The sequence below is a fragment of the Saccostrea cucullata genome, unplaced genomic scaffold (genome assembly GCF_032062105.1).
Source record: "Saccostrea cucullata isolate Sc308-1 unplaced genomic scaffold, CSIRO_AGI_Scuc_v1 ctg5662, whole genome shotgun sequence".
Taxonomy (NCBI): domain Eukaryota; kingdom Metazoa; phylum Mollusca; class Bivalvia; order Ostreida; family Ostreidae; genus Saccostrea; species Saccostrea cuccullata.
The window spans coordinates 62,227-73,851 of NW_026938721.1; the positions used below are offsets into that span (position 1 = coordinate 62,227).

General features: G+C 31.9%; 2 protein-coding genes across 4 annotated transcripts; both read right to left on the reverse strand.

Annotated features, from left to right (window-relative positions):
• Nucleotides 1-1,659: 1,659 nt before the first annotated feature.
• On the reverse strand, nucleotides 1,660-4,931 carry LOC134251082 (cell death abnormality protein 1-like). 3 transcript variants are annotated; one of them, XM_062733446.1, is made up of 6 exons: nucleotides 4,480-4,931; nucleotides 4,108-4,163; nucleotides 3,867-4,013; nucleotides 2,813-2,930; nucleotides 2,657-2,712; nucleotides 1,660-2,415 (listed from the first exon to the last, which is right to left on the reverse strand). In XM_062733446.1, the coding sequence occupies exons 1-6, from the start codon at nucleotides 4,563-4,565 to the stop codon at nucleotides 1,850-1,852; spliced, it is 1,029 nt and encodes a 342-aa protein (XP_062589430.1). In that variant the 5' UTR covers nucleotides 4,566-4,931; the 3' UTR covers nucleotides 1,660-1,849. The 3 variants fall into 3 exon arrangements, with proteins under 3 accessions (XP_062589430.1, XP_062589431.1, XP_062589432.1); XM_062733447.1 differs by lacking the exons at nucleotides 2,657-2,712; nucleotides 2,813-2,930; XM_062733448.1 differs by lacking the exons at nucleotides 1,660-2,415; nucleotides 2,657-2,712 and having other exon boundaries at nucleotides 2,784-2,930.
• A 1,879-nt stretch (nucleotides 4,932-6,810) lies between these two features.
• LOC134251081 (uncharacterized) lies at nucleotides 6,811-8,408 on the reverse strand. The gene is made up of 6 exons (XM_062733445.1): nucleotides 8,357-8,408; nucleotides 8,122-8,268; nucleotides 7,562-7,679; nucleotides 7,403-7,464; nucleotides 7,158-7,317; nucleotides 6,811-6,907 (listed from the first exon to the last, which is right to left on the reverse strand). The coding sequence occupies exons 2-6, from the start codon at nucleotides 8,225-8,227 to the stop codon at nucleotides 6,811-6,813; spliced, it is 543 nt and encodes a 180-aa protein (XP_062589429.1). The 5' UTR covers nucleotides 8,228-8,268; nucleotides 8,357-8,408.
• Between the last annotated feature and the right edge of the window lie 3,217 nt (nucleotides 8,409-11,625).

Genomic DNA, 11,625 nt, shown 5'->3' on the forward strand with positions numbered 1-11,625 from the left:
TTTTAGTTGTTATAATATTTATTATATACTTAATTGACGACGGATTTTTCTTTGTTTTCCCGATCATGACAAGGAGCACCCGGCAGGTTTGACCGGTCGGCAGGGGATGCTTACTCCTCCATGGCACCTGATCCCACCTCTGATGTTTTGGTTCTTTTTTGTATTGTTTTATGGACGTTTGAGCTCGAACATTGTTCTTTGTCATTAACAAAATTCATGTAGTTTTTGTTTCAAAGCTTTTTCAATATATATTTTCTACGAAGAAACTGAACTTAAGCATCTCTGAATTGATTATGATATCTTATTTAAGAAAACTCTTTCTTGTCTAATGTTCACTAATTTTGTTCATATCAACTGTTAGAACTGTTATTTTCATACTGAATTTACAATCTATTTCTCCGTCTGCCCAATATCTGAGAAAGAGCAAAGGGATGCTATAATTTGCTTACAGGAGTTTCTTACCTCTGCATTTTGCTTCTGATATTTTAAAGATATGTGTTTGTTCTACTGGCTGTTTCATTGTTTTCACTTTCGATTACCGTTCTTTTTTTTATATATATACATTCATCATATGAATTCAGAGCTATCTGGTTTAGGAACACTCAGTTATTGAAGTGATTCAATAAAAGTTCATTGACTTTTATGTTATTTTTAATTTTGCTTGGTGCTTAAATTATAAATCTATTTTCATATGATCTTATTAAAGTACTTTCAGGAAATAATCATAATATTTCAAATGGAGCTTGATTGCCAAAATCAAATTCGATGTTGTTTCACTAATGATACTGTAGAACTGTGGTGCTATGTTTTTAATTACATTACATTAGTCTTTACAGATTCTGTAATGCAAAAAATTGCAATTTACGATGTAAGATTGTATATTGTTTAACGTTTACGATGTAAGATTTGTGCGGATTGTTGGAAAAATTTCTATAATTCCAAGCATTGGTCAATTCTTTACCTTTCAATTCCTAGTTCTTAAAACAATCTGTGTATTTTATCAATCAAGTATGTAACATTTTTTTATATATACAATAAAAAAAAATCATAAATATCAATCTTTAGAAACAATGGGTGCGTTCACAGTTCTGCCGTTGGTAGACAAAAGTTGCCGTTGGTAAAATCAATTACCATTGGCAAGCCACTGGTACCAATGTTTTTTGTCAATGGTATATTTTTCTGCAGACAATCTAGAGTGTGGTTAATGTTGGTAAATGACGTCAAAGCTTATTATCAATATGGCAACAAGATAGAAGACTTGGACCCCGGATTCGTAATGATATAAACGATTTTTCCTCTAAGCCTTTTTAACAAATCATGCCAAAATCACATAAAAATCATATCAAACACTTAAATTCATGATTTTGAAGTATGATTTAGACATGATCCATTAAATTGATTATGTAAAACTCATAGAAATGGCAACTAAAGAAGTGTGATCCTGATGTGGTTTGTTTCTCGGCTATGAGTCTGCTATGATTTTCTTTCGACTCTGGCATGTGCCAATAAATTAGAAGACAAAGAAATCTATAATTTATTGTTTCAACGTTTCAAATTATATATAACATTGGTAAAATCGTTACATTTGTATGCCAAATCCGTTTTAGGTTTATTTAAAAATTTTTTTATATACAATGTTTATAAATCATAAATATCACATCTTTAGATACAATGTCATTCGCAGAATTGTGAACATCAATGTTCGACACTAATGAACTTGAATCTGGTCCTTAGCACAAACAATACTTGTTAGATACGGTTGAATTATCAAACATCTAAACATTTTGTATATAGTGCATGATTTTTTCAAATGTTTGCAGGACTTTGTTCCATTTTACTTCTTTATTCCTTAATAACCGTTTACATTATCTTCCTGCTCTACTTGACGGAGGTACTTAACAGTGCTGTAAGGCCGGAAAAGCCTTGATTGGTCCACTTCAGATTGAGTCATACAGCCATTCTCTTTATGTGTTTGGTCACCATATTTATCCCTTTTAGAAAAGTTTTCCTTTGCATAATTTATGTTTTTCATTGATTTTGTAATATTTGATTTCATCAAAGCATAATCATTCATATTAACATCAACACAAGCCCTAGCAGGTAATGTACATGTAGACATATTGTTCAGTTGCAAACAGTTGTATGTATCACTTCTTCTACAATGTCCCATGTAAGTCACATCACTGCTTCTACCAAGTCCTCCATCATATGTCTGATCTAGAGTACTATATTTATTAATCGATTCTTGCCTTTCTTCTTCATGCCACGGTAAGCTCTTGCACATTTTTCTCATCTTGGACCCATTCTCTTCATGCTTTTTGCATTTTTCATATGAAACAAAATCTGTGTTTTGAATCATTTGTGATTCTCTTACATCACTGTATAAGTATTCTCCTGGTACTAAACACGCATCCCCTGAAATAACAATAAGATGTATTTTTAAAACAGTGTTTAATAGCATTAATATTATTGTTTATGGAGCATACAATGCGTGTGACAGGCCAGCAAGGGATGCTCACTCCTCCATGGCACCTGATCCCACCTTTAATGGTATAGTGGTCGTGTTTGCTCTGCTCCTGATTTGTATTTTTAAGTGAATTTATGAACTTGAATACCGTCCGCTATCTCCATATTCAAACGAAAATTAAAATAATACCTGAAGAAGATGAAATTTTCGTAGCATCAGTACCAGTATCCGATCCATTCTTTCTACTATAAAAATTAATTAAATTTAAAAAGTTGTCTAGAATAATGACAAAGAAAGTGAAAGGCATTGAACACTTTTCATATGATAAACCTTTAATATACTTACAATTTCCTGTGAAGGTAGAATACTATCCCAGAAACGATAAAGATTAAAACACCGCATGTGGCAAGTGTGATGGATTGCAAAGTAGCTTTTGTATCTGGTTCTTTACCTTGGTCTATGGCTATTCAGAAATATGTTTAAAAGTCATGTAAACTTATATCAGATAATCACATAGAGAAAACATTTAACACAACCCCACTACCTAATAATTGGAAAGATCAAGTTTACAAAGATCTATGCAAAAAACACTGGAAGAACTTACGAAATGTACTATATGAGTATAGATACATTACATGATCTTTGGGTTATTAGGTTAGACACCGTTACTCAGTACTTATATCAAGTTTTTGTTTCAAAATTTCAGTAAATTATCATTTTATTTTGGGTACCCATATTAGGTTAAACCCCTTTTCTCTGTATATTGAAATTATCAGTAGCAGTTTTTTCAAAATTTTCAGTAAATTACCATTTTATTTGTTTTGTAGAATCCAATATAAAATAATTGGTCATATTATTAAAGAAAGCTATATATACTTTTTATAACTATATATCTAACAAAAACAATTGTCTAGTAACACCCTAAACGCGTTTTTATAAAATACATTTTAAAAAAAAGATTTAAAAAGGTCTCTATAAAAAGTACAGCTTTACTTAAAACGTAACGGGGTGGTGTAGCTACGTTTCATCCCGAACGATATCAACCTTGTTGGTGTGAAAAGCAGTTTCTAAGGATGTTTCAATAAAAAAATCACAAAAATATTAATGGTTCATATTAATTTAAAAAGAAGAATTTGCAAACAGGGAAGCGGATCTTGCATGTTTATTATCTAAGTTTTAATTGGATTCGTTTAACCGGAACCCCCAGTATTGTTTATTTTAAATATAGACAAAATATATCATTTACTTCCATGTTCATATTTCCTACTTCCTTTATGCACCTGTCAAGCTATGAGAGATTCCAAAAAGTAAAGTATACAATTGTATCAAGTCCATATTTGATTTTATTCAATGTCTTTTTCTCATTTTTTATAGATATAGACGCATATAGTATACTTACAAAGATATGTATCATTTGCAAACAAACATCCCTTTTCTCTGTCACAAAACTGCTTTTGACTGCAATTACAACGCTTGCGACATCCGTGTCCATAGTACCCGTACATACATGGATTTGAGCAATTCTGTCCAAATGTACCGATGCATGCTATGGTAGAAAAGCAAAATAAAACTCAAAAGGATGTCATTTCTCTTTTTTTTTTTTTTTTTTGTAAATTTAAGTAATCCATTGAATACTGTACCTCTACACTCTCCTGAAATATTTTTGAAGTCCTGACAACAATAAATAACTCCTTTTCTGAAAAAGTAAGCTAAAGTTAGTGAGACATTTCCTAGGAAAATGATCCACATATTTCACTTTCAATCACTTACCGGTATCTTATTTTGTTGTTATGTCAGTTTGAGGTGTCATGGTGTAGTTCATCTAATTTTAAAATCCACCTGTTGTTTAACTAGCCAATGCTTAAGAAAGATATCTAGCTACATTCTTCTATGCCTCTTGCATACTATATATTAATTTTTGATATTTTAAAGCAAGTATTTTTATTGCATTTTAAATTATTTTTAATTGCTCCTTTTGTATTTTACAAATTAACGAGATTTGTCGTACTTACGAAATACAAATGCCTGATTCTGCAGTTGATATAATTGAAATAGAATAGACACCCAGTGTTACTAAAAATAAGAATATGTATTCCATTTAGTTATTGTCATTTGTAAACAATCAAATATCTATAATTTGAAACGGATGTGCAATTGCAAATTTAACAACTTGTTTCAACCGTTTATAATGGAAAATATTTCCTCGTGGCCAGATGTTAGATATGAATTTTGAACTTTGGACCTTTACTTTGAAAGCATCTCATGAATGATTATATTTTTGTTATTTAATCGTTTCAAAAACCCTGTATAAGGATTTATTTTTTTTACAAATGAAAATAGTAAGATTTTAAATAAAAGCTATATTGACATTCAAATGCATGAAATTCAGATAGTTTTGAATCCAAGACTTCTCTGGTTTGCTAGAAGCAAAAGATTGTCTTTAAAAACAATCTTTTTGTAGTTTTATTTTTATCCACAAGTTTAATCTTTGAATAAAAAAGTAACTTAGATATACATAACATTGACAAACACATCGATAAAACTAGAATATTAGCAGTCTCTAGGGTCGATAGAATGGCCTTGTCAGCAAATACAATTTATCATTGAGTCAAATGCGGACTAAGGTTTTTATTGTCATTTGTTATTTACATACTGAAAATGACGTTATTTCCGGCGGGTGAGACAGGTCAACAGAAGATGTTCACTCCTCCATGGCGCCAAATCACACTTCTGATGTTTGGCTGTCCGGTTTGTTCTGTTCATATTTTGTATTGTTTAATAGACTTTTGAGCTTGAGTACTGTGCTTTATCTTTTTATCTTTCATGTGAAAATTTTCTAACCGAAAAAAGTAAAATATAGTCAAATAGGGTACGCAGAGATTACTTTCCTTTATATTCTTTGATATTTGTCCAACATCAAAGCTTAAATATGACTCTCCTACAATACGAGGGTTGTTCGAAAAGTTCGTGGACGATGTCAATCTAATTTGTATTACTCACTAGAAATTTTAAATAAGTACAATATAATGTGTTAAAATATTTGTTTTGTCGATGTGTGAAGTTTCATTCCATTCGATTTAACAGAAATCAATTTACTTCAGTTTAAAATCAACATGTTGTACCCGCGGAGCACACTTAACGGCAATGTAACGTCAAAGCATAGCGTGAAGAATTTCTAAAAAAAAAACTATCCCTTTACATTTTACAGAGTATAATCCTATGCCCATACATTAAATCCTTTTTCTAAATATTTGAAATTTATTTTTTTAAGAATTGCTCTCGTTGTATAATTGCCTGTGTTAAGTTTTAATTTCTTTAATTACTTAACTCTGCTTTCACAGGATAAGCAACTCTGAAGCGCCCATGTCTTTTCTTGCCGTTCCAACTTTTCAAAGTTTTTGTTAAGATTTTTACAGTAAAACCGTTTCTTTACAGACTATCCTCATCTGATACTGTGTCTCTGTCACTCAAATACTGCCTTTACCATTTGTACACGCAAGCACAACTCATTTGTTACATATTTCTTGATTCATCCAACATTTTTTGCGTTTATTCAGGATTTTTCTTAGGTAAAACACAAAATTGCATCGTTATTTGCTGCTCAGTGACGTTCTCAAACGTAGTCGTTTTTATCGTTTTCAAAAAGGACTACCTATTTTCTCATGTTGATAGCTTTTCAACAAAACAAAAAATAAAGCCATATTTTTTTTAAATACGAATCGATGTAACAATTCTTATTTTGAATTTCTAGGTTGTTTTTCGTTTTTCCTCCATTTTACAGAGATTATGACTTCAGACATTATTTAGTGTTTTGTTTGTAACTTACCAAATTTTGACCTGCTCCGCGATCCGATTTTTGCATTTTTATAATTTAGATAAGTTTTGAATAAATCGTAATATTTTGAAAAACTTTAATACAAATCATTGGATTTATTGGTAAAATATTTCTACCAAATTTGGATAACATATGACGTCAAATAAAAAAGATATGACAGTTGTCCACGAACTTTTCGAACAACCCTCGTATTTCAAAATATTACGTTTTACAAGAAAGTGAATAATTCAAATGTAGCTGAGTCATGTTAAAAAAACTTTATTAACTGTTTAAGAAAAGAGAACAGCAATGAGATACTTAAAATTGAAGCATTAAAAAAATAGTATTGATTTTTAGAGGATTAAATCATTACTGATTCATTAAATGACACATGTTATAATCTGATCCACGTAGTTGGACGACTTAAATGTATGTTTTTTCATAGTATTCTACGTTTAAACAATTTTGCCATTGGGTGATTTTTTTTCAAATGTTTGTAGGACTTTGCCCTCTTCGACATTTCACTTTTTCATCCTTTATTGATTACATTATCTTCCTGCTCTACTTGACAGTGGAACTTAACAAAGCTGTAAGGACGGAAAAGTTGTGGTCGGTTCTCTCCAGATCTAGTCATTGGATCATTCTCTTTATATGTTTGGTCAACATATTCACCCTATTTACTATATGTTTCCTGCTCAGACGTCCTCTTTTTCATTGACATTAAAGTATTTGATTTAACTAAAGCAAAATCATCCATATCTACACAAGCCTTAGCAGGCATATATATATATATATTTTTTAATATATATATATATATATATATATATATTATATATATATATATATATATATATATATATATATATATATATATGCTTCCAAGCTAAGTTCCTGTACATTTTTGTCATCATAGATCTGTTCTTTTCAAGCTTTCCATCTTTTTCAGGTTCAGTGACACCTGTATTTTCAATCATTGTTGATTCTTTTACTTTGCTGTAGATATCATCTCCTCCCTCTTGTACTAAACATGCATTCGCTGAAATATCAAAGAGGGACTGTGTTATCTATTTACTTTTAAAAAATATTCATTGAAGTGTAATTAGAAATTTAAAAAAAGATACCTGAAAATGAAGACCTCATACCTGTAACCTCAATATTTGCTATTGTTTCGTTTTCTTTTTTTCTATAAATGTAAAGGTAACATAAAATAAAATAAAATTCAACTTAATTTTAGGGACAAAGCTAGCTTTTGAAATATTAGTAACTTTCAAAGGACTTACAATTGCCTCCTCAGGTTGTATACTGCCCCCAAAACGAAAAAGATAAGGACACCACATGTAATAAGTATTATCATTTGTAAACTACTGCTTGTATAAAGTTCCATACTGTTGTTCTGTGCTGTATTTGAAAATATGAAATATTGGGAAAACAAATCTTGAATTATCTTAAATTTCTCTATTTCAAACTGTTCCATATCTTAAAATTATAAATCCAATAATTTTCAAATCTAAATGATACTCTTTTCCATCTCTTTTTTCCTGCATTGTTAGCCTATTGCTTTTAAAGATTATTAGAACATATTTAAAACGATGATATACAATTTGTAACTTTTGAATATCGTAAAGTAGAATAGCAATGACGTTATTTCCTGTATTATGTCAGCTTCAAACTGGCCTTGAGGATACTTGTATGATTTTTATGCAAATCTATCTTAATAGATGTCTTAATAGCATACTACAGTCATGCATGCATAAGCATACTACAGTCATGCATGAATAGCAAAAAGTACCTTTGTTAAGCGGAAGACATTGAATCATATATAAAAATGCAAAACACTTACTAGAATATGAGGTATTAGGAGCAATACACCCTCTTTCTCTGTCACACGTCTGATTTCGTCTACAATTACACTGCTCACGGCATCCATGTCCGTAGTACCCGAACATACATGGATTGGAGCAATTCTTTCCAAAGGTACCTATACAAGCTATACGACAAATTACAAATATATATTTTATAAGGGCTTTTAATATGAACTGCACGTTGAGAAAAAAGTAAAAAAGATGAAAATGTACCTATGCACTCTCCTGAAATATTCCTATAATCTTGACAACAGGAAGGATTTCCTTTTCTGTAAAATTCAATAACTTTTGTTACTAAGCATTTTTAAAGAATAAAATTTTGAATAAATTATATAAACAATTTGAGAATTTTTCTTACTGCAAACAAAAACAAAATTTTTGAAAATGACATCAGAAAAGATACATCTTATTTTTTATCACCTTTTATTTATCATTATTTTCCTTCAAATACTGTAGACGTACTTTTATTCACGGGGTCATAATTCCGCGGAATCTAAATTTCTGTTTAATCCGCGGGTAGAAAATAACGCGGATTTCTTATACTGTCACTAAATGCCTTACATTTATATTAAGTTCGCTTGGACAAATTTCCGCGGAATATTTGTGACCGTGTACATAGCGTAAATTAATACCACGCGGAAAAAAGTACTTCTACAGTATAATAAATCTAATAAATCGTTTTAGTTTATCTTTAATTAAATAAATAATTGAGTGTATAGAATACTCGGGTCAGCATTTAATAATGATTATTTTGGTTCAAAATATTTAGTAAAATAATAAATAAAAAACTCACGAATCATAACAAACTGAAGAGTCTTAAAAAAAGAATTATTTGTGTTACAAAATATCATAACAAACCAGAATAAGAACCTATATCTATGGTTTTGTTAATTGAAATGAAGAACGGCATACAAATGCATTACTAAATTTAAAAACTATACGCATTTTATAACTAAGAGTTATATCTTTAAAAATTTGTTCCTTTACAAATCTATACGAAAAAAGACTAACATCTCTACTATTTTTCCTGGCGGGTAAAAAAAATCGATGTTCGACCGCTGAGTGATCATGAGATGTTGGACCGGTCGATGAGATGTTGGACCGCTTACGTATGAACAATTTCTACAACAAAGTAAATTATTGACAAGCAAGTTGACGAAACAAGAATATCAGCCGTCTCGGTTTAAGTCATCATTTCGTAAGTTCTATGGTCGATACAATGACCTTGTCAGAAAATACAATTTATCATTGAGTAAAATGCTGACTGACGTTTTTCATACCAATTGTTTGTCCATTATTTATACGCTGAATTGACGACGGATTTTTTCCGTTATTTCCTGATCATTACAAGGAGCACACGGCGGATGTGACCGGTCGGCAGGGGATGCTCACTCCTCTATGGCACCTGATTTCACCTCTGATGTTTCGGGGGTCCGTGTTCGCTCTGCTCTTTCTTTGTATTGTTTTATGGATTTTGAGATTGAATACTGTTCGTTATCTCTATATCCTTCGTACGTCAAAGAATTGGCGGAGCTTAATCTCATTTGGATTCATTCTCGTTAAACAATATAATGACGAACCTAAGGTTACATCACGCAAGACAGTACAAAGTACTTGTATGTCCAAAAGTGAAAATGACAGGTATAACAAAACATTTATTACCTATTTTCTCGTAGAAAATGCAGACGGTTTGATTCTTGGGTCCAACAAAACGCGTGTTGCCTTCGAACTCAGTCAATAATTTTATAATTTTTCCTGGGGGACATTTGAATTCTGCACTTTAAAATAAGCACAATAAGTAATCTTTGCATGACTGTTAAGCTACGAAAATATCACTATAACAAGAGGCCCAGGGGCCACATCGCTCACCTGAGCAAATCGGCTAGGAAAAGCACAAATCAGATCAGAACTGAAACGTTTACTGAGGGGGTTGGGGGGGGGGGGGGCAGGGGGCTTGAATTTTTATACTACTTAAGAATGCCTTCATATTTATACAGCATATGACTTTACTGTTCTTGATATAAAGATTTCTTAAACACATTTATTTCCTGTATATTAATTCGTAATAATATGAATTTTATTTCACGTTGATTTCATCCCTACCTCAATGGGTCATGATTTGAACAAATTTAAATCGTCAATACATGAGGATGCTTAGATGTCAATATGACTACACATAGCTTTTCTGTTCTTGGGATTTTTCCCCATATTTTTCTATGTAAAACTTTGATCAACCATTGTGGCCCCACCCTACCATTTGGGGTTATGATTTGAACAAATTTAATTCTACACTACCTGAGGATGCTTCCATATAAATATCACTAATCATGACTTAGCTATTCTTAAGAAGATTTTTTAAAAAGTATATATTTAAATGTAAAACTTGAATCCCCCATTGTGGCCAAACCCTATTCCTCGGGGTTATGATTTGAACAAACTAGAATCTACATTACCTGTGGATGATTCCATATAAATCTCACTAATCATGGCTTTTAAGTACTTGAAAAGAAGATTTAAAAGGTTTCCCTAGTATATATTTCTATGTAAAACTTTGATCAGCCATTTTGGCCCTACCCTACCCCCGGGGGTCATGATTTGAACAAACTTGGATCTACACTACCTGAGGATGATTTCAAATGAATTTTATCTTTCATGTCTCAAAGGTTTTTGAAAATTTATTTTAAAGATATCTCCTACATATTCCTATGTAAAACTTTCATTGGCCATTGTGGCCCCACCCTACCCCCGGGGGTCAAGATTTGAACAAACTTGAATATACACTACCTGAGGATACTTCCATATGATTTTCATCTTTTCTGGCCCAGTGGTTCTTGAGAAGAAGATTTTTTTTAAAAATTCCAGTAATTGTTCACCCATTCATATTATCTCCCCTTGGAAGAGGGTGTGGCTCTTCATTTGAACAAATTTGAGTCCCCTTCACCTAAGAATACTTTGTTTCAAGTTTGGTTGAAATTGGCCAAGTGGTTCTCGAGGAGATGAAAATGTGAAAAGTTAACGACGACGACAACGACAGGCAGCGGACAAATTTTGATCAGAAAAATGAATCCTTAAGTTGTTCGGTATTCTAAAAAAAAACAGTGACGGAAAGTTGTGTCTTAAAAGGGTAACACTCATCTTTCGAGAGTTAATATCCGCCGTATCTTTACCCTGATAATGCCTAGGTCACATTTCCCGGCCGATAGCCGTAGACCGCTGGTAATCGGTAGTAATCCGTGGTGTTAACGATGCCCTTACATCGGTCCACATCGGCCTTGTAGTCCTTACAGAATCAGTCACATTATCCAGCGATGGGTATTCGATGGGCAACCAGTGCCTTTTATGATAAAAATGGCGTGGTTGCCGGCCGGACTTACAAAGGCCCAGCGATGCATTGCTAAACATAAAACGATGTTCCAGGATAATCGGTCGATGTATATTACATCGCTCATACATTGATGAACATCACTTGAACATCGGTCGAC

What these genes read in the sequence shown, in the direction of transcription:
- LOC134251082 (XM_062733446.1), bottom strand. Translation starts at nt 4,565, where the DNA reads ATGGAATACATATTCTTATTTTTAGTAACACTGGGTGTCTATTCTATT. An exon ending in TATTTCAGGAGAGTGTAGAG is followed by an intron (nt 4,014 to 4,107) that starts GTACAGTATTCA and finishes TTTCTACCATAG; the next exon opens with CATGCATCGGTACATTTGGA. An exon ending in TGCAAATGATACATATCTTT is followed by an intron (nt 2,931 to 3,866) that starts GTAAGTATACTA and finishes ATTTCTGAATAG; the next exon opens with CCATAGACCAAGGTAAAGAA.
- LOC134251081 (XM_062733445.1), bottom strand. Translation starts at nt 8,227, where the DNA reads ATGTTCGGGTACTACGGACATGGATGCCGTGAGCAGTGTAATTGTAGA. An exon ending in TACAACCTGAGGAGGCAATT is followed by an intron (nt 7,465 to 7,561) that starts GTAAGTCCTTTG and finishes TTACATTTATAG; the next exon opens with AAAAAAAGAAAACGAAACAA. An exon ending in TACAGGAACTTAGCTTGGAA is followed by an intron (nt 6,908 to 7,157) that starts GCATATATATAT and finishes TCCAATGACTAG; the next exon opens with ATCTGGAGAGAACCGACCAC.